This window comes from Cyprinus carpio, chromosome B16, assembly GCF_018340385.1.
Source record: "Cyprinus carpio isolate SPL01 chromosome B16, ASM1834038v1, whole genome shotgun sequence".
In the NCBI taxonomy this organism is placed as follows: domain Eukaryota; kingdom Metazoa; phylum Chordata; class Actinopteri; order Cypriniformes; family Cyprinidae; genus Cyprinus; species Cyprinus carpio.
The window spans coordinates 14,407,041-14,430,872 of NC_056612.1; the positions used below are offsets into that span (position 1 = coordinate 14,407,041).

General features: G+C 37.3%; 2 protein-coding genes across 2 annotated transcripts; both read right to left on the reverse strand.

Moving 5' to 3' along the window:
* Window positions 1-387: 387 nt before the first annotated feature.
* Window positions 388-8,091, reverse strand: LOC109057735 (meprin A subunit beta-like). The gene is made up of 11 exons (XM_042740275.1): window positions 8,085-8,091; window positions 6,387-6,428; window positions 6,212-6,243; window positions 5,585-5,768; window positions 5,262-5,480; window positions 4,827-4,982; window positions 4,411-4,635; window positions 3,859-4,305; window positions 3,566-3,736; window positions 3,296-3,404; window positions 388-1,244 (listed from the first exon to the last, which is right to left on the reverse strand). The coding sequence occupies exons 1-11, from the start codon at window positions 8,089-8,091 to the stop codon at window positions 1,157-1,159; spliced, it is 1,680 nt and encodes a 559-aa protein (XP_042596209.1). The 3' UTR covers window positions 388-1,156.
* Window positions 8,092-13,498: 5,407 nt separating this feature from the next.
* LOC109068124 (meprin A subunit beta-like) lies at window positions 13,499-22,476 on the reverse strand. The gene is made up of 15 exons (XM_042740276.1): window positions 22,335-22,476; window positions 19,032-19,099; window positions 18,905-18,923; window positions 18,656-18,697; window positions 18,519-18,544; window positions 18,340-18,418; window positions 18,128-18,248; window positions 17,770-17,986; window positions 17,506-17,665; window positions 17,022-17,177; window positions 16,601-16,825; window positions 16,086-16,532; window positions 15,793-15,963; window positions 15,524-15,632; window positions 13,499-14,428 (listed from the first exon to the last, which is right to left on the reverse strand). Exons 1-15 carry the CDS (start codon window positions 22,474-22,476, stop codon window positions 14,344-14,346), a joined length of 2,067 nt encoding a protein of 688 aa, XP_042596210.1. The 3' UTR covers window positions 13,499-14,343.
* Window positions 22,477-23,832: the final 1,356 nt, after the last annotated feature.

The following is a 23,832-nucleotide window of genomic DNA, read 5'->3' on the forward strand; positions in this document are numbered from 1 at the left end:
CAAGACACTTCAACATCTCCATTTATTTATTATCACAATTTATTTATTACTTATGTTAATACTTATCATGTTATTTTATATTATAGTAAAGTTTTGAAAAATCTGCATTTTCAGAATTTTTTTTTAGTAGGGGGTGGGGCAGAAATGTAAAATCTCGCCTAGGGCACCAAAAGAACCTGGTCCGGCCCTGTTTCAGAGGTTGCAGATGCCTTGATCTTTGTAAAATTTGCATGCATTGTTAGAACCTTTTAACACTTAGGAAAGCCAAGCATGTGGATACAGTCTTTTTATCAGAATTTGTCAGAAGACGTCTGTTTTGTTTGGTATCAAAAACCAGTTAAAACCCCAAACCAGTTAGAACTGCCTTTTTTCAATTATTAATTACTTAGTTAATTAATTAATTATTATTTGTTGTCTTGTATCAGCCGAGAGGTTGGCAGAGGAAACCACCAGAGAAAGCAGGAGATAAAGTGATCTGAATGAGCAGGTTTTTATTGAATAATATTAGTCTTTTTTAGTGCTTAGCTGGACTTCTTCTGACCACCACACATTCAACAAGTGTAGAATTAATGCAATGGACAATTGCTGCTTCACAGCATCACCATGTGACATTAAAACTTTGAAATGGAGACTTTACCTTATCTCTCACAAAGACAAATATCCCTTGAAACCACATAATCATACCATCATAAGATTATAAGATAACCACACAATCATAAGATTAATCTACAATAGCAAGCATTAGAAGAGCACAGAACATCAAAAATCAATAAATGTATTACACATTGTTAAACACATTACGTTTTTCAAAATTAGTTTGCGATTCATACAAGACATTCACATAGCTCTTGTGAGTGCGTAGACACATTTCAAATGTATAGTAATTTACAACCAATAATGTTTATACAATGATTTCAAATATTTAACTTAACCTATTCAGAAAAGTGTGAACCATATTAAACAACAGAGTTTATCATGGAAATCAATAGGCTAGAATTAACAGGTTGATTGTTTCATTACAGATAATTATATTTGCATTCTGTGTAAGCATCTCATTAAATTAAAATACAAGTTTAAGAGTATCATATACCAGAAGGCTGAAGATAGATGCAGTTGCTTTTATATTGAATTAGTCAGACATAGAGCTGGGAAAATCTCAGTGTTCATTTACCAGTAAACAGAGGCAAACCACCAATAAGATCAGGGAGGAAGTACTGGAAGTGCAAAATATGCCCAGACAATCACTAAAGGAAGAGAAATAGGCATATAAATATTAATAGTGTCTGTTGAACTATAAAATATTAATTAATTTCATCTCATTCATTTAATATATTTTGATACTGTGTGGTTCGGAATGTGAAATGCTATTATACCATTATAAAACAGCTATTTGTGGCCCTGGCTTCTGATTAGTCAGTGCACATAGCTAATCATTATTTTTTTCTGCATAGCAACCTTTTGTAATGGTATAGAGGTATATTCTAGCAGAAGGATCCAGTTATTGAAATTGCCTAATATGATAACATTTCAAGTAATGAACTGCCCTTCACTTTAGGGCAGCGTAGAACACTCTTCTGAAGTAGCCCTGAGATAACTATGACAAAGTTTTCTGTACATGTAGACAAAAGTTCCCTAAATGTTCTCTTTTAAAATTGGTTTAGTACTATTTTCATAAGTAAGGTGTACATTTTCAAAACTCTTAGTACAAAACTTTAAACTGATTACACTTGTAACACCACTATTCATTCTTTCAAAACGTGATCAAATGATTTCATTGCTGTTGCACATATTTTCATTCCACATAATCATTGTTTCAGAACACAAGATCATTGTGATATGTATTGAGAACATTTGGTTAAATCACCAAAACACAACAGTAAGATCTTCTTTCAACTTAGTACTTTTAACAGTTCATTCAAGAGCAAACAATGCAAAATACATGTTTCAAATCACCTTTGTTGCTGAAATAATTATAGTAATAGAGGCAATAACTGTCATGTTAGAAAATACACTTACATTACCTAGCTTGCATAACTCACATGAAATGCATAATGTTTGTAAAAGTATTATTAGTTACTGTATCAAAACGTGTGATGAAGGTATGACATGGTCATAAGGTTTGGTGCTAAAATAGAGTTTACTGTCAATGCAGTATGACATATGACTGAAGCTATACTGTAACTGAACTTTTCAGATGAAAGGTGAGTTATAGTAATGCGGTCTTTTACCATGGAAATGCCTTTATATACAGTATCACATGGCATAATGTAATGTAATTTGTGTTTGATAATGTATTTTATGCCATCTGTCTCCCTTCTTCTGATACATCTATGATCAGTTCCTTTCTCTTGTATCCTGCTGTGTTTACAAATGGCAAAACACTCAATTTTACAAATGAGGACATCCTCAAAGGGAGGTTTTTGGTGATTTTGTCATGTTTTCTCACTTCTGGGTACTAATTTGTCCCCAAAATACGGTTAAGAAGGTACACATTTTCTCTCATAGAAAAAAAAAGAGTCTCCCACAAGGACAAGGATTTCAGATATTGCTATCTTTGTGGGGACATTTTGCTCCCATAATATAGGGTTACCTGAACCACACACACACATACAAAATAGTAGTTATCATCTAAGATAAATCACTTATAGTGCAAAAAATAATTCATTAGATTTGGTTATACCTAAATTGCAAACAAGTTCTTTAGAATCTATATCTATTGAGTCTATATCTAGATATCAACAGATGCTCCAAATTATTCACTGATTAACAATTAATATGAGTTAGATTAAATGATATATTAAACTGAATGCAAATACATGCAAATAAAAAGTTTGATAGTAAAAGCTTTATGAAAGGCAGTTACTGTGAATGAAACATTTATATAGATGAAACACTTATTTTGTGTAGTGAAAGGGATACTTTGTGATTGTGTGTATTGTAAAAGGACAAGTGAAAATACGCTGAAATGTTTGAAAAAAGGGCACCTTTGATGATCTGTTGTGAAATTAGTACTAAGAGTTAAAAATTTACCAGTTGCTTGTGAAAACAGTACCAAAACAAATAAAAAAATAAAAAAATAAAAGTTTTTTTTTTTTTTTGTAAAGATAAACTTGTTCTCTGAAGTTTTTCTTAGTGTGAAGATTATTTTAATAATCTAAAGAACCTTTTTCCACTGTAAAGAACCTTTTGTGGAATGAAAAGTTGCCATGAATGGCAAAGGTATCACTGATGCCAATAAAGAACCTTTATTTTTTAAGAGTGTAGACGGTGTAACAGTAGTTAAAAGAATATTCACCTTGTAGCACATGGTCCCTGCTTGAAAGCTGCATCAAATGAAATGTTGAAGTTCTTCACTGTCACTTTAGGGCAGGGTAGAGAGTTCTTCTGAAGTAGCCCTGAGATATCTGCAAACAAAATATTCTGGATTTGTAAACAACAGTTCTCTAAATGTTCTCAGAAAGATGCAAGTCTTAAATTTGAAACCTTCTCATCATTCTAATTCTGCCAAATTTACTTTTAATACAGTGTTTTGTTTAAGATAAACTTGTTCTCTGAAGTTACTTACCTTGCATGCTGAAGAGAAATATGATGTCACCACCCTTGATAAACTCTCTTCTACTGAGATCTTCTTTCATTATGGCATATTGATAGCCCCAAAAAATACCCACATATACGGTCTCATTGCCAACGATGACTCGAGTTTCAGTTTTTCGAGGATTGTCCCAAACACTGACATCTGTTACAACAAAATATGGCTTTTAGGCCCTTAAAACCATCATTTAATAATAAACATGATCTTGTGTTAACTAACATGCTGCATGTAAACATGGTATGAGAGGAAAATAATCAGTTTCTCACTGGAATGAATCAAAGAAGGGTCAGTTGTGAAGCTTTGCTCAGAGGACATGCGCTTCTGTATGTGTGCATTCTGGTCAAGCATCTGGAAGGTTATTTGTCTCCATGGACAAGGCCACTGCAGCTGGTCATCATATACACCAGACACCAGACGAACAAATATTGAAAGGCAATTCTGATACACACTTAAGCGAGCCTGAAAGCGATAACCATCACTGGAGTAAAACAATGGACTGAACATCAAAGTGCCAGACACACTGTTGTTCAAAACCTTCTCAAAGTCTCTTATCTGCCACGTGTGGGGACACTCAGTCTCATAAATATTGATATCATCCAGTGAAAATCCTCCACTGGAGTTTCCAGCTCCTTTACGTGCTTCAAATACAACTCGGAAGGTTTTATTTGCATTCAGTGGCACATGATGCAGCTTCCAGTAATTGCCAGGGGGTTCTGCAAGAAAATAAACTGTCAGTAACATTAAATATTTAAAGGAGCTTCTTGAAAAACAGGCTTAGATGTTTTGTAATATGTAAAGGACTTTAAAAAAAGACTGGCCTGTGATCTGATCCATAAGTCTGAGAGTTCCTCTGCTGTCTGCTTCGTTCTGGTACTCTTGGATCCAGATGTTGAGCTGGTCAGACACATGACCACTGTGATAGTAGTAGAACTGCAGGCACTGGACCTTGCAGTCTCTTTTAAGGGTCATTTTCTTGCTCTTAATTCTGGCTGTATCCCCCTCATTTCTGCCCTCAGTGCTGAAGTGCATGAAGAAAGACATCCCTGCAGACATTAAAACAGGTGTATAGATGTGCGAAACTGGATGGTATATGACTGCAACTGTTGTCGGAAGTGAGGATTTTTTGGGCAATAAAAATATAGTTTATCTTCCATCCTAAAGTCTTTTTATATGAAAAAGCACAGACTGTCAAAAAGAAACTTTCAGTTCAACAACTGACTGTAACAGATCTCACCATTTTGTTCTTTGCCCAAGTATGTGTGGTCAGTCACATTGATGCCACTCACTGACTTCACTCTCTGCCAGCCATAATCAGCAGCAGAACAGACGCTCATCTGACACAGAGATTCATCATCAAAACTACAGTGATCAAGGAAAGAGATGGACGAATCTGTAATGTACACAAGCATGTTTGAGGCAAAATCAGACCCTAAAAAATCAGTAGGTCATAATCAAAAAAATAAACTGACAGGGTGATTGGGCTCTGACATAAAAAAAAGATACTTTTTTTTTTTTTTTTTTTTTTACATGGCAAGTCATTACAATTGTTATCGTTCTTTCTTGCTACAGTCAACAACCAAACCACAAGTCCTCTGTTATAGTATGTTACACAGAATATATATATATATATATATATATATAAAAAAAGAACAATGTGGCAAATACTCACTGCATTTATAGAGTTTGTTGAGTTCAGTCACATCATATTCACTCATGTCCAAACGTTGACCAATCACATCTTGGAACTCAGGACGCTTGGTAATGATTGTGGATCCATTACCATTGCTGAAGGCATTTTTATCATAATGCATCACAGAGTAGTAGTCATATGGGGTGCCTTGGGTGGTGGTGAAGTTCTCACTGTATCTATTGAAATTGGACCCATAACCTGAAAATAAAGAGTATTGCAGTTATTAGTGTACATGTTTATAAGGAATGGCTTATTTACTTTAGTTAAATGCACAGTTCAGCATCAGGACTAAATCAAATGACCTGTAATAATGTTTTCGAAGTTGATGGTCACATAATCATCTCTGTCATATCTTGATTGCTCATGCCAAAATCCCAGTGCATGGAGAAACTCATGCTCAACAATGGCTTTTACTCCACAGCCATCTCCAATGGAAAGAGTCTGACCTCTAGGAGATGTGCGACCAACATATGACCAACACCTGAAATTTAAACAAAATATGTAAAAATAACACAAATTAAAGAATCATGTTAGCAACCAAAAATGTAAAAAAAAACAAAAAAAAAAACATTAAATGATCTTTAATGGTCAAAACTTTCAATTTTTCAAAATAGCTACTGTTTGCCTACAGTTACAGCTCTGTTCTCTCAACCAACTTTTTAAACAAACTGACAAAAATGTATGTGGTTCATTAAAATCAATTACAAAAATTACACTTATAACTTAACATTTTTATTTACTTTTTTACCTAACTAGTTTATATTAGGCAAACAAAAAAAAAAAAAAAAAAAAAAAAAAAAGAGTACTGATTCCCAAGAATGGCATTCCTTTGATTAGGCTTTAAAGAAGATTGTTTTAATCCTGAGAGAACTAGATCTACTAAATTATCCAGTATTGTATTTATGCAAGGAACAACAAACAGAACTCACCACCATAATGTCTCCTTCTCTGAGATTTAAACCTAATATCACAAAACTGTTCAGTACATTTGCTTAAATAAAAATAATGATTTCTAAACAAAAATAGATATAAGTTGCCTTATTGCTTATAAACATCTTTACATCATCTGATTATAAAGTTCTTTAGATCAAATTTTGGTTTTACCTTTGTTTATATCTGGAATGTCCTTCCATTCTCCATCAATGCCTTTGAGGAAAATATAATGAAGAAAAGATGTACATATTGAGTGCTAGACAAAAATGTAATTTTAGTGAAACAGCCTGAAATTAAAATGATAAAAGGCCAATCACATCATCAGACAGAAATGAGCAGCCAAAACAGGATCTTTTACACTACACACATATTTCATATTACAATAATTTTACCACAAATTAATCTCAGAGACTGTGCTGTACTTACCAACTATATCTGGCGGGGGCTGAGAACATGATATATGAAAACAACATTCAGACATCAAGAAAAATCAATTTAAAAATCAACAGCAAGTTGTCATATATCACTAAGTTGTTATTTACCACTATAAATTGTTACAATGACAATGTGTTATAAGCTATCCACTATCCAGCTTACCATAGATGATGCCGGGCAAAAACCCAAACTCAGCAAAAGAAATGCACTTAAATGCATTTTCACTGGAAATAATAAAAATCACATTTTGACTTGAGTTACGGACTTTTATCTATATTTGAAAGCAAATGCAAGAGGAAAGCTCACAATATTTTTGATTAAAAACTCTAGAAACAAATAGATGCAAATGTTCTGAGCCCATTTCTGTACATAGTGATGTGAAAAGTCAGTATGCATACCGGTTTTCTGTCACTGATGCAGCTGAACATAAAACTATCACTTTACCACTCATTTGAAAGAAAAATATCATTATGGATGTATATATATATACTGTGTATAGTTTGACAGGTAAATATTATTATTTGAGTATATGCAGATAGCTCTGCTCTTCCTCATACTGAATTTATATTTACATACATTCTAAACGATGAAGGTATTCAGAAAACCAAAAATGGGATTTTTATGTAGAAGAACCGGTTAATTTGAACTTTTACTGACAGGTTCTTGAATGACCCATTTTTTTATGGGATCTAAAACAGCTTATTGTCTGTCCTTAAATACCAATGTTATAGTCTGTATAGTTTGTAAATACTGGTAAAAAAAAATGTATTGCCTGAATGCACTGTAAGTCGCTTTGGATAAAAGCGTCTGCTAAATTCATAAATGTAAATGTAAATGTAAATAATAGTATAATTTGGTTCCGAAACCTTTTCATTCCAGGACCGACCTAGACAAATGTAATCTATCTCAAGACCTGACAATATATTTTTTATAATATTATTTATTATAAAATAATATTTACATATGAGGAAATACACAATCTTAGCAGTCTCTGAACAGCAAGAGGAGAATCAACATTTAATACAAATTGTGAAACCTCTTCTCACAGCTGGAGCACACACAACTTACCCTATAACACCTTACCCTATGACAGCCACCTGACGTCAGAGTGAAGAAGCAGGTGCAAATGTTCTGAGCCCATTTCTGTACATAGTGATGTGAAAAGTCAGTCGGGAGTACCACTGCCTTGATAGCATTCACTGTTTTGATTTCAATTTGCAATCATTCAACTCCGGGTACAGTTTCTTACTGACAAGGGCATGTCAGTGTAAAAAAACAGCAGATAAAAGTAGCTGATGGGGCAACCACCCTCGCTCGAGCAACACTGCTGCTGCTCCATCAATGCATAGGACTACACAGTGTTCCCACTGGAAGACCTTGGCCATTATGTATCCATTGAAGTAGTCAAAATATCTGCCAATGGAGTCAGCACACCTGGCATAGTAACACTGTTTGCAGCATCTGTGTTTTCATCAAGTTCTAGGGAAAATACAACAAATTTCCTCTATATGCTGTTGAACCATGTTATGAGAAAGTGGAACTTTCAGCATTTCCAGGCAGCAAAAACTCCTTGCCTATGTCCTTTGAGATCTCGCAATTCAATTACTAAAAATGAGGCTTGCAGTGCTTGGCTGGGATTCTGCAGTTCCTTTGATTAGTTTTTCTGACAAAGATAGTCTTCCTTTTTTAAGAAAATAAAATCACCTGATTCACCCTTTGTTGGTGAATGCAGAATGTTTCATTGTGAGTGTTTTTTTTTTTTAGGGTTTCATACTACCACTAGCTAACTAGGCAATGTGGGACTTCCTCACCATCTGGACCTCAGCAGGCAACAAAACAAAGGTTAAGGTAAGATTGGTCATATTTTTTAAGTGGCTCCTTTTTAGATTTTGTTGTTTGATCTTGATCCAAATAGTTGATAGAGGTTTGGGTCTAGTGACCTTCCTTGCAACCCACAGTTTGAAAACCCCTGTTCTAATCTATCCAATATATCATGATCTAAGTGAGGGATAATCCATGGCTAGGTATACTAGGTTTGACTCATGCTACTGAGAAATATAACTTTGCAATTCACTAGCGAAACTATTAAACAAGTCATGGAGCAGCACAGTTGCTGTGTGAACTCTGGGTGATATGTGCAAGTGACTGGAATTAGAGTGATTAAACTGACTGGAGCTACCTGTGCATTCAATAGGCTACACCCAAAATGTGAAAAATGCTGCCTACGGAGGATAAATTTCAAAGTAGGAAGACAACAACCCTAGTAAAAAATAAATATACTAAGATGTATTTGAAATACCTTTATTTCATGCTAAGTATACCACAAATATATTTACATATTTACATACTTAATAAAAATACCCAGCAATTGTACTTTTAGTATACTAAACTGGAATACTACAAGTCTGCTAAATTGGAACAACTAATTTTGTACTTAATGCACTTTAAATGTGCAGAAATAATGCTGAAGTCCAAATAAAGATATACTGAAGTAAATTTGATAGAGCTAAAGTGGAACTATAGGTACACTTTAAATATCTTGCATTTAAAGACAGATATTTTTCAAAGATCATACAATCGTCATCAATAGTGACATCAAAACACATTTCAGTCTTAATATTATGTAACGTGCATTGTGCACAAGTAGGTCTTCTCCAAGTAAAGTTTAATTATAATTTTTTATATCAGTAAAGCCTCGAGCAATATGTCAGTAAATATGTTCATAGATTTGAACTATACTTAAGCATATATTTTTAAATGAATTAATAATATATTTATTTATTTATTTATTTATTTATTTATTTATTTATTTATTTTTTACTAGGGAAGATGTCCAAATCCACTATTTTTCACTTCCTGTCTCCTGAGATGCCTTTATTGGATCGATTTTTGTAGGCAGTGTAGATGATATCCTACAGTCGTGGCCAAAAGTTTTGAGAATTACATAAATATTGGAAATTGGAAAAGTTGCTGCTTAAGTTTTTATAATAGCAATTTGCATATACTCCAGAATATTATGAAGAGTGATCAGATGAATTGCATAGTCCTTCTTTGCCATGAAAATTAACTTAATCCCAAAAAAACCTTTCCACTGCATTTCATTGCTGTCATTAATGGACCTGCTGAGATCATTTCAGTAATCATCTTGTTAACTCAGGTGAGAATGTTGACGAGCACAAGGCTGGAGATCATTATGTCTGGCTGATTGGGTTAAAATGGCAGACTTGACATGTTAAAAGGAGGGTGATGCTTGAAATCATTGTTCTTCCATTGTTAACCATGGTGACAGGCAAAGAAACGCATGCAGCCATCATTGCGTTGCATAAAAATGGCTTCACAGGCAAGGATATTGTGGCTACTAAGATTGCACCTAAATCAACAATTTATAGGTTCATCAAGAACTTCAAGGAAAGAGGTTCAATTCTTGTAAAGAAGGCTTCAGGGCGTCCAAGAAAGTCCAGCAAGCGCCATGATCGTCTCCTAAAGAGGATTCAGCTGTGGGATCAGAGTGCCACCAGTGCAGAGCTTGCTCAGGAATGGCAGCAGGCAGGTGTGAGCGCATCTGCACGCACAGTGAGGCGAAGACTTTTGGAAGATGACCTGGTGTCAAGAAGGGCAGCAAAGAAGCCACTTCTCTCCAAAAAAAACATCAGGGACAGATTGATCTTCTGCAGAAAGTATAGTGAATGGACTGCTGAGGACTGGGGCAAAGTCATATTCTCCGATGAAGCCCCTTTCCGATTGTTTGGGGCATCTGGAAAAAGGCTTGTCCGGAGAAGAAAAGGTGAGCGCTACCATCAGTCCTGTGTCATGCCAACAGTAAAGCATCCTGACACCAATCATGTGTGAGGTTCGCTTCTCATCCAAGGGAGTGGGCTCACTCACAATTCTGCCCAAAAACACAGCCATGAATAAAGAAAGGTACCAAAACACCCTCCAACAGCAACTACTTCCAACAACCCAACAACAGTTTGGTGAAGAACAATGCATTTTCCAGCATGCTGGAGCACCGTGCCATAAGGCAAAAGTGATAACTAAGTGGCTCGGGGACCAGAATGTTGAAATTTTGGGTCCATGGCCTGGAAACTCCCCAGATCTTAATCCCATTGAGAACTTGTGGTCAATCCTCAAGAGGCGGGTGGACAACCAAAAACCCACTAATTTTGACAAACTCCAAGAAGTTATTATGAAAGAATAGGTTGCTATCAGTCAGGATTTGGCCCAGAAGTTGATTGAGAGCATGCCCAGTCGAATTGCAGAGGTCCTGAAAAAGAAGGGCCAACACTGCAAATACTGACTCTTTGCATAAATGTCATGTAATTGTAGATAAAAGCCTTTGAAACGTATGAAGTGCTTGTAATTATTTCAGTACATCACAGAAACAACTGAAACAAAGATCTAAAAGCAGTTTAGCAGCAAACTTTTTGAAAACTAATATTTATGTAATTCTCAAAACTTTTGGCCACGACTGTACAACCCTGTATGTTCGATTCTGTGACAGTTGAACTTAAAAATAAAAATGGTGTCTAAAAGTTGCGGTTGGTGGTCAGTTGTGTATAAATGTAGATTTTAGACCAACTTTTCCCACTTTTGATGTCATTTCAGCAAGAAATTTATTTTGTAGTTATCACCAAAGCTCTCTCTGTTTTGCTGTAGATCATTAAACCATTATGCTGCCTTAGAAGTCTGTCCGAAATCAGTTTTGTGAGGTACCTTCATGCACAAACGCTTTAGGCAGCTGATTTGAGCAGGCATGATAAAGCAGTGAGCAAATCAGCTGCCTAAGCTTTCGGATGCAATGGTTTGAACGCACCCTTTCGAGCCAACCAGAAACAGAATTGTTATCGAGAGGTTCTTCTAACTACAAATTAGTTGCTATTGTTAAGTAAAGGCATGGTGGCATTTCACAAAGATGGATTAGCTCAGCTAGTTAACATAGTCTAACTTCAAATATGATCTTTAACTTCTTTTCTAAGGCTAGTTTGACTCCACCTGTGGAACAACCAGGCTATACTTTTTTTTCAGCTGGCATTTTATCTTGTGAAACCAATTTCAAGCAGGAAATATGAATACCAGATAACTTAGAAAAAAAAAATCAGTTTCCACCGCATCTGAAAAAAAAAGATTTTACATACTTTTACATACCAGGAAACAACACTGAGTCACCATTATGTTAGAACAAAAATATGAAAATTTTATGGCAGAGGCTCTTTGCACAAGGTGTAAATAATGTAATTTAGTATTTGCATACGGTGGCAGATACTATTTTCACCTCAGTGCATGTTATTCCATTATAAAACAGAATAGAGTAATAACGACATAATCAGTGTATATGATTTTATTTATTAAAACCGTAAATGGATGCCACTTAACGGGATTGTTTATAGTCAACAAACAACAAAATTGCAAAACAACAATTGTAAAGGCACAGGCAAAGAGTAATGCAGATAAACATGCAAAGGCCAGGGCAGGCGGCAAACAATCATAAAAAACAAAAAAAACAGGAGACAGTCTAGAATCAAAAAACACACGCAGGGAAAAACAAAGACAAGGCAAGGCTAAGAACAGGACAAAACAAGGCCAGGAAAACAGGGAAGAATGCTCAGAAATGTCCACAGTCGCTAAACAAGACTTCGCAATGAAGGAGTGAGCAAACCAGACTTTTATGGGGTGAGACTGATCACACTGGAAAAGGAGATCAGAGTGGCAAAAAGGAATTATTCTAAAAAACTAAGGACTCAGTTCACTTCCAGCAACACAGCATCAGTGTGGAAAGGTCTGAAAGAGATCAACTACTACAAGACACCATCCCCCAGCACTGTGGAGAATCAACAACTGGCAGACCATCTGAATGAGTTTTACTGCAGGTTTGAAAAAACACCCCATACCCGCCCTGAACACCTCTCCACACAACCATTCACATCTCCTGCAGTATGTGTTTAACCATAATTACCTTGTGTGTTTAAACATGTTGCATTCTGAAACAAAAATGCTGACTTTTGTGTCTTAGTATATGTAATGCAATGCAATTCTTTAATAGCTGCCCCCCAGTGTGATCAGGCAGGTGTTTTGCTGTTTTTAAAGGAGTTTTGGAAAATTGCCAGCTGGTCTACCAGCTATTCTATTTGAAGAGACTGGGAGATCAGTTTAAAAACTGGCAAGTAAGTAAGTAAAATAAGATAGGATGACTAAAAAGGCTCTATATTAAAGTTATTTTCTATTCTATAAAGAGTGACCACCTGGAGTTTTATCCACTACTTGTTCTTATTCAGTTAGCCTACCTGTTTTTCAAGCTCTTCATGCATTTTGTGGGGAAGTTTATAACAGAATCAGAGCTCAAGTGACAAACGACGAGTGAAAGAATTAGTTAAACTTAACAAGTTTTTTTTTTTTTTTTGAATAAGAGTAAAACACTTGGAATAAAGTAAGGAATTTTAAGTTCAAAGCTATTTTATAAAGTTCAAAACTATGACAGCTCCACCATCTGCTACTAAAAGGCACTCAAATTTGCAGGCCAAACCAGGGCACGTAGGTTCCTTTTCATGAGAAACTGTCATGAGACAGTGGGCTGTTTCATAGGTTGCAGATGCTTTGATTTTTATAAAAATTGTATGCATTGTAAGATCCTTTAAACACTTAGAAAAGCCAAGAATGTGGACCCTGTATCTTTTTACCTGATTTTGTCAGAACACATCCGTTTTGTTTGATATCAAAAACCAGTTAATGCCTCAAACCAGTTAGAACTGCATTTTTATCAAATTAATAATAAGTTAATGAATTATTATTTGTTGTCTTGTATTAGCCAAGAGGTTGGTAGAGGAAGCAGCTAGAGAAAGCAGGAGATGAAGTGAAGCTATGAATGAGCAGGTTTTATTGAATAATCTTAGTTCCGTCTGTTTCAGTGCTCAGCTGGGCTGGACTTCACTTGACCACCACAATTTCGACAAGTGTTGAATTAACGCAGCGGAGTATTACAGCTTCACAGCATCGCCATGTGACATTCAAAACCTTGAAATGGAGACTTTACCTTATCTCTCATAAAGACAAATATCCCTTAAAACCACATAATCATAACATAAGATTATAAAATAACAACAACAATTGATTAATCTACAATAGCAAGCATTACAAGAGCACAGGAAATAAAAATAAAAATCAACAAATGGTTAAATGACAATGGATAAATGATTATAAATGAATAACAAAAACATAAAAAATTAAACCAATTGTTACAGCAATTACAGTTATAAATTGTTAGATCTTTCAGCATTTTCTCCACATTCACACATTCAAACTTTTAACATTTTAATCATATTATTAAGCCACATTAAGATGTTATTTGTAAAATTGGTTTGTTATTCATACAAAACATTCACATAGTGCTTGTGGGTGCATAGTCACATTTAACATTTTGTATAGTAATTTACAACCAGTAATGTTTATGCAAAGATTGCAATATTTCAAATATTTAACTTAACCTATTAAAAAATGCATGGACCTTATTCAACAACAGAGTTTATCATGAAAATCAGTAGGCTAAATTTAACATGTTGATTACTTCATTACAGATAACTAGATGTATTCTATGTTAGCATCTCATTAAACAAAAATACAATTTTAACAGTATCATATAGTGGAAGACTGAAGACATGCTTTTATATTGAATTCATGTAGTCAGACATAGGGTTTGTTTTTACCAATTTAACACCAAATGGAAGCAAACCACCAATAGGTTCACATAGGAAGTACTGGAAGTGCAAAATATGCCCAGACAATCACTAAAAAAAGAGAAATATATTAAATATTAATACACTGTCAGCGGGACTAGAAAATATGAATTTATTTTAATTTCTCAGCTCATGACCCATTTAATAAAATAATGTTTTAATAAAAATGTCCTTCCTAAATATTTTAGTATGCAGCAACCATATATTATAATGTATATATTCTAATACTGTATGTACACTTAATATAAAAAGTGTATATATTATATTACACACTTATAATGGATTCTATTTGATTTTGTTCTTCATTCAATTTTCTTCTTCACTTAAGTTAGAGTACTCTTCTGAAGTAGCCCTGAGATATTTAAAACAAAAAATTCTGTGTTTGTTAACAGCAGTTCCCTAAATGTTCTCAGAAAGGCACAGGTCACAAGTTTAATTTCTTATCATTATTCTAATTCTGCCCAATTTACTCTTAATTCAGTGTTTTATTTATTTATTTATTTATCTATTTTATTTTAAGGTAAAGTTGTTCTCTGAAGTTACTTCACAAAACCTACCTTGCATAGAGAAGTATGATGTCATTAACCTTGATAAACTTTCTTCTGATGAGATCATCTTTCATTATGACAGCAATTTCAGGGCAACAGTGGCAGGCCAGCAGTCTCAGACCAGAAGTTAGGGCAAAGCTGACGATCACCTATTCCGCCCCCAACAATAACCCTAACTTCACTTACTATACGCTCCACCCTACCGAATGCCTAATCCCACCCCACCAATAACTGCAAAGGCCCAGGTGTACTTCATTTTCATCATTCCACTATGTCTTGCAAACAGCTTTCAAAGTATACTCAACCACAGATGAGAGTGGATGGACTAGTTCAACACACAATATCACCTAGTGGCTTCTTCTGTGTCAACATCCATCTTGCATCTGTGCAGACACTAAAAATGGGCCATACGTGGACAGAGTTCAGACCGTTGCAAAACATTGATGGCCAAAGTGTACTTTGAGCTTAACCTCAATGAGTCTATTATCTCCATTCTAACTTCCAATCTGAGTCTGCTGTCACGTGTGGCACTGTGGGTCTGCAGCTGGATACTGTTCTCCGGTGCAGACGGTGTAACAGTAGTTAAAAGAATATTCACCTTGTAGCACATGGTCCCTGCTTGAAAGCTGCATTAAATGAAATGTTGAAGTTCTTCACTGTCACTTTAGGGCAGGGTAGAGAGTTCTTCTGAAGTAGTTCTGAGATATCTGTGAACAAAATATTCTGGATTTGAAAACAACAGTTCTCTAAAAGTTGCAAGTCCCAAATTTGAATACTTGTTATCATTCTCAATCTGCCCAATTTACTCCTAATACAGTGTTTTATTTAAGATAAAATTATTCTATGAAGGTACTTCACAAAACCTACCTTGCAGGGTAAAGAGAAATATGATGTCACCACCCTTGATAAACTCTCTTTTAGTGAGATCTTCTTTCATTATGGCATATTGATAGCCTACAAAACGACCCACATATATGGTCTCATTGCCAATGATGACACGAGTTCCAGTTTTTCGAGGATGGTCCCAAACACTGACATCTGTTATATTAAAATATGGCTTTAAGGCCCTTCAAATCTACATTTAATAATAAACATGATCTTGAGTTAACTAACATGCTGCATGTAAACATGGTATGAGAGGAAAATAATCAGTTTCTCACTGGAATGAATCAAACTGGGGTCAGTTGTGAAGCTTTTCTCAGAGGACATGCGCTTCTGTATGTGTGCATTCTGGTCAAGCATCTGGAAGGTTATTTGTCTCCATGGACAAGGCCACTGCAGCTGGTCATCATATACACCAGACACCAGACGAACAAATATTGAAAGATAATTCTGATACACACTTAAACCAGCCTGAAAGCGATAACCATCACTGGAGTAAAACAATGGACTGAACATCAAAGTGCCAGACACACTGTTGTTCAAAACCTTCTCAAAGTCTCTTATCTGCCACGTGTGGGGACACTCAGTCTCAGAAATATTGATATCATCCAGTGAAAATCCTCCACTGGAGTTTCCAGCTCCTTTACGTGCTTCAAATACAACTCGGAAGGTTTTATTTGCATTCAGTGGCACATGATGCAGCTTCCAGTAATTGCCAGGGGGTTCTGCAAGAAAATAAACTGTTAAAAGGAGCATCTTGAAATGCATGCTTTGTAATATGTAAAGGACAGACCTGTGATCTGATCCATAAGTCTGAGAGTTCCTCTGCTGTCTGCTTCGTTCTGGTACTCTTGGATCCAGATGTTGAGCTGGTCAGACACATGACCACTGTGATAGTAGTAGAACTGCAGGCACTGGACCTTGCAGTATCTTTTAGGGGTCGTTTTCTTACTTTCCAGTCTAGATGCATCCCCTTGGTTTCTTGCCTTAGTGCTGAAGTGCATGAAGAAAGATGTCCCTGCAGACATTAAAACAGGTGTATACAGAAGTTGTGCAGATGTACAGTGACTGCAACTTTGGTTGGAAGTGAGGAATTACATTTTGGGCTGCAAAAATATAGTTTATCTTACTTCCTTAAGTCTCTTTATGTGGAAGAAAAGCACACTGTTAAAAAGGTAACTTCACATTCACGGACTTACTGTAACAGATCTCACCATTTTGGTCTTTGCCCAAGTATGTGTGGTCAGTCACATTGATGCCACTCACTGACTTCACTCTCTGCCAGCCATAATCAGCAGCAGAACAGACGCTCATCTGACACAGAGATGCATCATCAAAACTACAGTGATCAAGGAAAGAGATGGATGAATCTATAATGCAAACAGAAAAACAAACATCTGAGGCAAAAAAATAAAAAAATAAAAATTATGTCTGTGCACAATATAATTCTGCCTTTTTGATATTACATGTAAGAGATAATGTAATGCCACTATTATTTCATTATTGCAAAATTAACATGACAGGTCAAAAAAAAAAAGTTTTTACATGGCAGTTCATTACAGTCACCTCTTACAACAGACATAAGTCCTGAGATATTTAACAACCACAAGCTCACAGTAATACTTCACAGAATACCTATTCAATGTTAAAAAACAAAAACAAACAAACAACAACAACAACAAAAAAACGATTACTCACTGCATTTATAGAGTTTATTGAGTTTAATCACATCATATTCACTCATGCCCAGGAGTTGACCAATCACATCTTCAAACTCAGGGTACTTGGTAATGATTGTGGATCCATTACCGTTGCTGAGGGCATTTTTATCATAATGCATCACAGAATAGTAGTCATATGTTCAAAGGAAGTGGTTATTTACTGAAAGTGCTTATTAGCTGAATAGACATTTCACTGTCAGGGTTAGTACAACAAATTAATCTAAAATACTAAAAAAACATTTAAAATGAAGAAGAAAAAAATAAAAATGACAGAATAACCTGTAATGATGTTTTTAAAGTTGATGGTCACATAATCATCTCTGTCATATCTTGTGTGCTCATGCAAAAATCCCAGTGCATGGAGAAACAAATGCTCAATAAAGGCTTTTATCCCACAGCCATCTCCAATGGAAAGAGTCTGAGCTCCAGCAAATGCTCGACCGATATATGTCCAACACCTGAAAAATAAGTGAGAGAGCACATTCACATAACACATACAGGTAGATGAATTAACACACACACAAATATATTGTTTATATTTGGCAAATAGAAAAATATATCAGTCTTTCTTTGGATTACTAACTGGAACCATACTGTACCCGTCACGACTCTCCACAGAGATGTAAGAAATGTTTTCTGCTGCTCTGGGCTTAAAGTCAATACATGATTTCAGTCTGAACTGCTCAAAGGCTCTCAAAATGACTCCTTTATAGTTCAAACCTATAACCATTGAAAACATATAAAAGTTAATTTAAATACTACTCATTTAAAAGTTGACAGAACTGTGAGTGAGAAATCCGTGTTTTCTTACTGAGGTTCACACTCAGCTCATAGGGGATGGAAATATTCCACCGGTACTGATTCCCAAGAATGGCGTTCCTTCGGTTAGGCTTTAAAACAGATTGTTTTAAGTTTCCTGGGAGGACTGTGAATGCTGATTTCTGAATTATCCAATATTGTAATTATATAATGTCTTGGAACAGAACTCACCACCACGATGTCTCCTTCTCTGAGATTTTAACCTAATTCCAGAAGAGAGTTCAGTTCACAGTACATAGATATTAGTTACCTTACTACTTATACTGTATAAATGTATTTGAGTTTTTGAGATAATTTAGTAGTTTTACCTTTGTTTATATCTGGAATGTCCTTCCATTCCTCATTAATGCCTTTGAGACAAATATAATGAAGAAAACAAAAGAATTAGAAATGTGTGTAATTTAAGTGAAACAGCCTGAAACTAAAATGACGAAAGGCCAATCACATCATCAGGCAGAAATGAGCAGCCAAAACCAGATCTTTTACAGTACACACATATTAAACATTAAAATAACTTTACAACTGATTAATTTCAGCAACTGTGCTGCTGTACTTACCAACTGTATCTGGAGGGGGCTGAGAACACAAACATTCAGACATTAAGAAAAATAGATTTAAAAAACAACACAGCTATTTACTACTTTTACGATAATATTGTGTTATAACATAAGGTCTCAAACTTACCATAGATGATGCTGGGCAAAAAGCCAAAGCCAAACTCAGCAAAAGAGATATGCAAAAATGCATCTTCACTGAAAAATCATAATGATCAAATTTAATTGCTGATTTATGGAGGTTTTCTAATCACTTTAAAATGTACATGCAAAATTCTTGGGACACATAAAATATACTTAATTGTTTTATAATGTTTAAATATTACCAAGTCAGTTATTAACATTAAAGGTTTAAAAAAAATAAAAAAAGGATGGATGCATACCAGTTTTCAGTCACTAATGCAGCTGAACATAAAACTGCCTCCCAGTCACCCAGTTTGAAACTAAAATGTCAAGGTGTCACATCCTCTCTGTGTTTAGTTCCTGCTGGTTTCTTTTGTTAAGTAGGTTCTCATTTTTACTGTTGCATTATTACTATTGCTATTTGTTTGTTAACTGATTAGCCCCACCTGTCTCTGTCCTCATTCGCCCTGTGTACTGATACCTCCAATCTGACTCAGTTCTTTGTCTGTTCTTGTCTTAGAGTTTGTTTGCTTTGTCCCAGTGTGGTTTTCCTGTGCATCTCAGTGATTTTGTTCAAATAAATATTTACTGCTTGTAAATAGATCCTTGTCCTTCCAGAAAACAACCTAGGACACGTGAGATTTTCTTCTTTATTATTTAAAAAAATGCAAATACTATAATCCCTTTTCTTCCTCAAACTGAGTTCCCAGTACAGCCTTAACAAAAGAGGTGTTCCGAAAATCAAAGAGAGGTTTCTTTTTTCCCTTTTGCTTCCACCTTCACTGACAGGTTCTCCATTGTTATTAGCATCTTTTGAGAAGTTTTGAATTATTTTTATCTTTATTTAATTTTTTTTATAAAGAACCTTTTTTGTGCAAAGGAAAGGTTTCATGGTCTAGTCAAATAATAATGCAGAGTGAGTATTAAACTGAATACTCATTTAATATGCAGACTTTGATTAAAGTGTATACATTTAATTTAAGAGTATTGTGATACATATTCTATACCGGTTTACTCCTTTTAGAGCAAACTCTCCCCTGTGCAGAGGATCTCTTTTCTCGTTATCGATTTGGACTCAGTCGACCTGACAGAGCGTCTCTCGACAGAGCGCGCTCAGTCGATGCTGAACTGCCTGTAGTCGTTTCGGGGCAGGAAGGTGGTTTCACTGAAACAATTTCAGAGGCTCCTGGGGCAAATGGCATTTGCTGCCACTGTCACGCCACTCGGATTGCTTCATATGAGACCACTTCAGCGTTGGCTTCAACTTCAGCGGTGGCCCCCAGGTAGACCTGTTTGCCTCTCCAGACACGTCCCACTGCCAGCTGTTCTACTCCCTGTCTGAGGGGACCTTCGGCACGGATGCACTGGCACACAGCTGGCCTTGGGGTCTACGCAAGTATGCGTTTCCCCCTGTGAGCCTTCTCGCACAGATGCTGTGCAAGGTCAGGGAGGTTGAGGAGCAGGTCCTCTTAGTAGCGCCATTCTGGTCCAGTCGAACTTGGTTCCCAGAACTAATGCTCCTTGCGACATCCCATCCTTGGCATATTCCTCTGAGGAAGGATCTCCTTTCTCAGAGAGGGGGCACACTCTGGCACCCATGCCCAGACCTGTGGAATCTTCACGTATGGTCTCTGGACGGCACGCAGGTTCTAGGTGGTTTACCTCCAGCAGGAGTAAACACCATCACTTCAGCTAGAGTGCCCTCTACGAGGCACACCAACGCGATGAAGTGGAACCTGTTCGTCGATTGGTGTTCTTCCCGCCGGGAAGACCCCCGTAGATGCCCCCGTAAATTATTTTTATCTTTATTTAATTTTTTTTATAAAGAACCTTTTTTGTGCAAAGGAAAGGTTTCATGGTCTAGTCAAATAATAATGCAGAGTGAGTATTAAACTGAATACTCATTTAATATGCAGACTTTGATTAAAGTGTATACATTTAATTTAAGAGTATTGTGATACATATTCTATACCGGTTAGCTAGCCTATGTGGGAAAAAAATAATATTCCAGTCAAAAACATACCTACCTTTTGTCAGAACCAAACTTTGGCCTCAGACACACACAAAGCCAGAAAATGTCAGTAAAATCAATTCAAAACATTATTACCTCTGGTAATCAGGAATCAGTGGAATGGTGGAGAAACTTCACAGTCTGAAAACTGAATATGAAGTATGCAGCAAATAATTGTATACTGTCAATTACAGTAAATGTGGGGAAAAATCCCCTCAGCATATTGTCTCTGGGCAGGATCAAGCCACATAATGTCATCTACATCACAGTGAAAATTTTCTCTGGCAAGGCAGTGGGGAAAATATCTTCTTATGGCATTGAAGAACTGGGAATAAGCTGGTAGAAACATGTTAGAAAATCTGAGATAGCCATTGAACCAATTGTGAACCAGTTGAAAACTGACATTATCCCAAATTACATCATATTGTGGTGGATCAGACCATCCTGGCTCTATTGGTTTGTGCTGGATAATGGATCCATAGAGATGTTTTAGGAAAATCCAAGAGATGTTGTGTGTTGAAAGAGCTTAGGCAGGGTAACATGATGGTGGAAACCCTATGGTGGCTGATGGCAGTGCACAGCATCACACTGTCCAATAATGTTCCGCACCCTTCTTTTCCTTTTTGTTAGCTTAAAACCTTGGTTGCTGGTTGTGCCTTTAATCAGTTGTTGCTGACAAAGATATTCTTCTGTTTTTAGAAAAAAAATATGATTGTCCTTTGGTGTATACAGAAAGTTTGTTGTGATCAGAGAGGTGTAAAGTATTTGAGTAAATGTATGTTTTTGGATAATTTGTAGTTTTACTGAGTATCTAAGATATTAGCAACTTTTACTCTCTACTTCACTACATTTTTGAATGAGTATCTGTACTCTTTACTCCACTACATTTGAAATGAGTATTGCAGTTACACATGTCTGTTGGGACACAGTCACACCTAGCTTTTCTGCAGCAGTTTTGCAGTTTTTTTTTTTTTTTTTTTTTTTGCAGTTTTGCAGTTTTGAGGTGTTTATTTTGTTTTCAGAAAAAAAACATGATTTCTCTCCTCACAAATCAGCTCTTTCTTGTTTTGTTCTCTGTGCCTTGGCTTGTCTTGCCTTTTTATGTAACATCCTGTCTCCCATGGTGTTTGTAGTCAGTTTGTATCTTATTTTGTTTAGCTTGTTAGCCTCCTGTATGTGTGTGTTGCAGGAGCTGTGCACTGCGACGGACCTTGCCCTACGGGCGACAAAAGTCATGGCTCGGTCCCTGGGTCAGACGATGTCCGCGTTAGTGGTCCAGGAACGCTACCTTTGGCTTACCCTGGCAGATATGAGGGAGTCCGACAAGCACCGCTTCTTGAGACTCTCCGATCTCCCACACTGGCCTCTTCGGCGATGCGGTGGAGAGCTTCGCCCAACAGTTCTCCACCGCGCAGAAGCAGTTGGAGGTGATCAAACACATCCTGCCCTGGTGGCCTGCTGCTGCCATCATCTCACCGCTGGCCGCAGCCCCTCCGCCTGCTCATTGCTGAGGGCGCCCTCCTGCTGCCTCCACCTCCGCTCTAGCCCGGCCTCAGCAGCAGCACAAACTGGGAAAAGAGCAAACTCTCCCCTGTGCAGAGGATCTCTTTTCTCGTTATCGATTTGGACTCAGTCGACCTGACAGAGCGTCTCTCGACAGAGCGCGCTCAGTCGATGCTGAACTGCCTGTAGTCGTTTCGGGGCAGGAAGGTGGTTTCACTGAAACAATTTCAGAGGCTCCTGGGGCAAATGGCATTTGCTGCCACTGTCACGCCACTCGGATTGCTTCATATGAGACCACTTCAGCGTTGGCTTCAACTTCAGCGGTGGCCCCCAGGTAGACCTGTTTGCCTCTCCAGACACGTCCCCACTGCCAGCTGTTCTACTCCCTGTCTGAGGGGACCTTCGGCACGGATGCACTGGCACACAGCTGGCCTTGGGGTCTACGCAAGTATGCGTTTCCCCCTGTGAGCCTTCTCGCACAGATGCTGTGCAAGGTCAGGGAGGTTGAGGAGCAGGTCCTCTTAGTAGCGCCATTCTGGTCCAGTCGAACTTGGTTCCCAGAACTAATGCTCCTTGCGACATCCCCTCCTTGGCGTATTCCTCTGAGGAAGGATCTCCTTTCTCAGAGAGGGGGCACACTCTGGCACCCATGCCCAGACCTGTGGAATCTTCACGTATGGTCTCTGGACGGCACGCAGGTTCTAGGTGGTTTACCTCCAGCAGGAGTAAACACCATCACTTCAGCTAGAGTGCCCTCTACGAGGCACACCAACGCGATGAAGTGGAACCTGTTCGTCGATTGGTGTTCTTCCCGCCGGGAAGACCCCCGTAGATGCCCGATCGCGGTTGTGCTCTCCTTTCTGCAAGATGGGCTGGAGCGTAGGCTGTCTCCTTCCACTCTCAAAGTGTATGTTGCCGCTATTGCCGCATATCACGATGCAGTAGACAGCAAGTCTGTTGGGAAGCACGACCTGATCATCAGGTTCCTTAGGGAGACAAGGAGGCTGAACCCTCCGCTCCCTCACCTGGTACCCTCTTGGGATCTCCCCTTTGTCCTGACGGCCTTGAAGCAGGAGCCCTTCGAGCCTCTGCAGTCAGTAGAGCTTAAGTTTCTGTCGCTAAAGACAGTGCTCCTCAATGCATTGGCTTCAGTCAAGAGGTTCGGGGACCTGCAGGCATTTTCAGTCGACGATACGTGCCTTGAATTCGGGCCAGCAAACTCTCACGTTGCCCTGAGACCCCGGCCTGGATATGTGCCCAAAATTCCCACCACGCCTTTCAGGGATCAGGTGGT